This window comes from Cyprinodon variegatus, unplaced genomic scaffold, assembly GCF_000732505.1.
Source record: "Cyprinodon variegatus isolate N-32 unplaced genomic scaffold, C_variegatus-1.0 Scaffold58, whole genome shotgun sequence".
Classification (NCBI taxonomy): domain Eukaryota; kingdom Metazoa; phylum Chordata; class Actinopteri; order Cyprinodontiformes; family Cyprinodontidae; genus Cyprinodon; species Cyprinodon variegatus.
The window spans coordinates 728,993-731,501 of NW_015150511.1; the positions used below are offsets into that span (position 1 = coordinate 728,993).

At 39.3% G+C, this 2,509-nt stretch overlaps 1 protein-coding gene across 1 annotated transcript in view; it reads left to right on the top strand.

The window, feature by feature from the left end:
• Positions 1-2,509, top strand: part of wdr17 (WD repeat domain 17) — a 54,688-nt gene that overhangs the window by 13,348 nt on the left and 38,831 nt on the right. The window contains exons 3-5 of the mRNA XM_015371445.1: positions 759-869; positions 1,133-1,273; positions 1,487-1,609. Of these exons, the coding sequence (XP_015226931.1) occupies positions 759-869; positions 1,133-1,273; positions 1,487-1,609 (375 nt within the window). The remainder of the gene's footprint in view (positions 1-758; positions 870-1,132; positions 1,274-1,486; positions 1,610-2,509) is intronic.

The window sequence follows — 2,509 nt, forward strand, 5'->3', positions numbered from 1 at the left end:
GTTATTGGTGAATAGCGTTGCAAATATACCCAATAGGTTGACTGAAGACATTAACAAATGGAGGCTGACCAGCAAACACCCTGTAGTTGTTACTGACGACGCAGCAAATATAGTTTGTGCAGTGAAGATAATGCAGCTCATGCATGTCTGCTGTGTCACGTCTGCTTGCTCGAGTGAGGCTTCACTTTTTCATTTTTCACAAACAAGTTTGTACTTTTGAGACAGTTTTGTTCACATCTCACGTTTAAACTGTCTGATTTACAAAGTGCAAACCTATAAATGTTTAATGTTTGTTTAATGTGACGGGAAAAAACAAAATACATGAGTATTTTGAAACACAGTTGAACCACTTTCATTATTGTAAAAACAGATCGAATCGAAATGAATCGATTTGGAACTGTATGAATCAAAATCTAAACGATTCAGGCAAAAATCCCCAGCCCTACTCATTAGCGTCTTCAGGCCTTAAGATCACATGAGGGACATGGATTGCTGCTCCCTTCCTCTGCTTTCCATTGTTAGTGTTTTCATTTGTTGATAAATGTTCTTTTTTTGCCTAATTTGAGACATGTGTGATTATCATGAGAGTGGAGGAAGAAAATGCAAAATTTAAAAAGTCAGCTGCCCCTAATGGGGATCAGTTTGTGGTGTCAAAATAGTCGGTATCGCCCTTAAAAATCTGTATTGGTCAATTTCTAGTTCCAACTGTTTAGTTTAGCAGTAGCTGGATCTTCCATTAACCTGTCTGCTGTCTGTAGGGAGTAAAAGCCAGAAGCATGTGCTGCGTCCGGAGTCTTTAGAGGGGACGGATGAAGAGGACCCCATCAGTGCCCTGGAGTGGGACCCCCTGTCAACTGACTACTTACTAGGTCTGGTTAATGTATTTTCAGTGGTAGACAGTTCAGGTTTGCTGGACTCTGTCTGCCTGATGTCTCATCCTCTGAAGATGATTCTTTAGTGTCGAATTCTCGGGACCAACAGGAGTTCGCTTCTATGGTTCTATGAAATGCTTCTTTTTTGGCAAAATATTCATGCAGTCCTTTAGTATTCCGTAAATAGAATTTGTGATTGATTGAATGATCTGATTAACATGAAGCCTCCTGTATTCCTAACATCACATGTTTAACCTCAGTGTCAAACCTCCATAACGGCATCAGGCTGGTGGACAGCGAGGGTCTGGCATGCATCACGTCCTTCTGTTTCCCCTCGGCTGCTGCATCCGTTCAGTGTTTGGCCTGGGTCCCATCAGCTCCCGGCATGTTCATTACTGGAGGTAAATATGCAGCGTGTGGGACGTGGGTTTTCATTTCTGCATTGGTGTTAATCTGAGCAAAGAGCTCATATCCAGCTGGTGTGTGGGACCGCATGCAGAAGCGTTTTCATATTCCAAATCGCTCTGATCATTTGGATTAGAGACAAAGTTAAATGAATGAAATTTGTATTTGACTGAGAATAATGGTGGAAACGGTTTATTTCTGCTCATCAGATTCACAGGTTGGAGTATTAAGAGTGTGGAACGTGTCTCGGTCCACTCCGTTGGACAGCTTTAAGCTGAAGAAGACAGGGTTTCATGCCCTGCACGTCCTCAACTCCCCTCTGACCAAAAAAGGTAACGTCCAGCGCAGCAATGGAGTGGGACTAACTTTCAGACCTGGAGTTTCACGCCTCAGACGTCCCCACTTAAGATAATGACCTGTTATTATTAAAAACCATACAATGTTAAACTTACAGGTTAAGTCTACCCCAAGGCTTTTAATTCTGTGTATTTGTTCTAAAATACTTAAAATACACGTTAGGGTTGCTTTACAATGCAGATTTATTTAAACATGAGTGGAAATTCATTATTCTATATAACACTAAGTGTTCACTGATATCCAAACCTGAAAACTAAAATAAAAGCAGAAAATATTAATATTTTACACTTCCTTCAGTTTCCCTAGACTCTCCTGGACCTGCATCACATAAAAAAATTGTAATTTTAAAAATTTTAGCATATTCGTATTGGGAAACACATTTGAACTTAATTTAAACTTAAGTTGAAACAGTTAAGACATTTCAGGGTATAAATATTCAGATATATTTCTTAATATTCCATTTCACTTGTAGGTTTTGTGTTTTTCTTATTTACTTGAAATGCTTATATGGCTGTTATATAGAAAATATTTAGAACTTATGCCTATTTGTTCACACGCTGTAAGCACCCGTTTCTTCCATAGTAACAGGAGCAATCCCATCATCACCACTGGTTTTGCTTCTGACAATAAGTAACATTTAATAAAAAATTTCATTCTTAGGAGCATAAAGAACTGCACCATACTCTTTATTTATGGAAGAAAATTAGTCTCGTTGGAATCTGCCTTTTTTTTTAACACCGAATTTTAAACACTAAATTCTTTAACACCAAATTTTAAAAGCATGCTCGTTGCTAGCACAGTGGCGATCTTTGTGCAGTTATGCTCTGGCTGCGCGGTGCAAAAGTGTGTCTGACGCGCGTTGGGCGGAGCTTCAC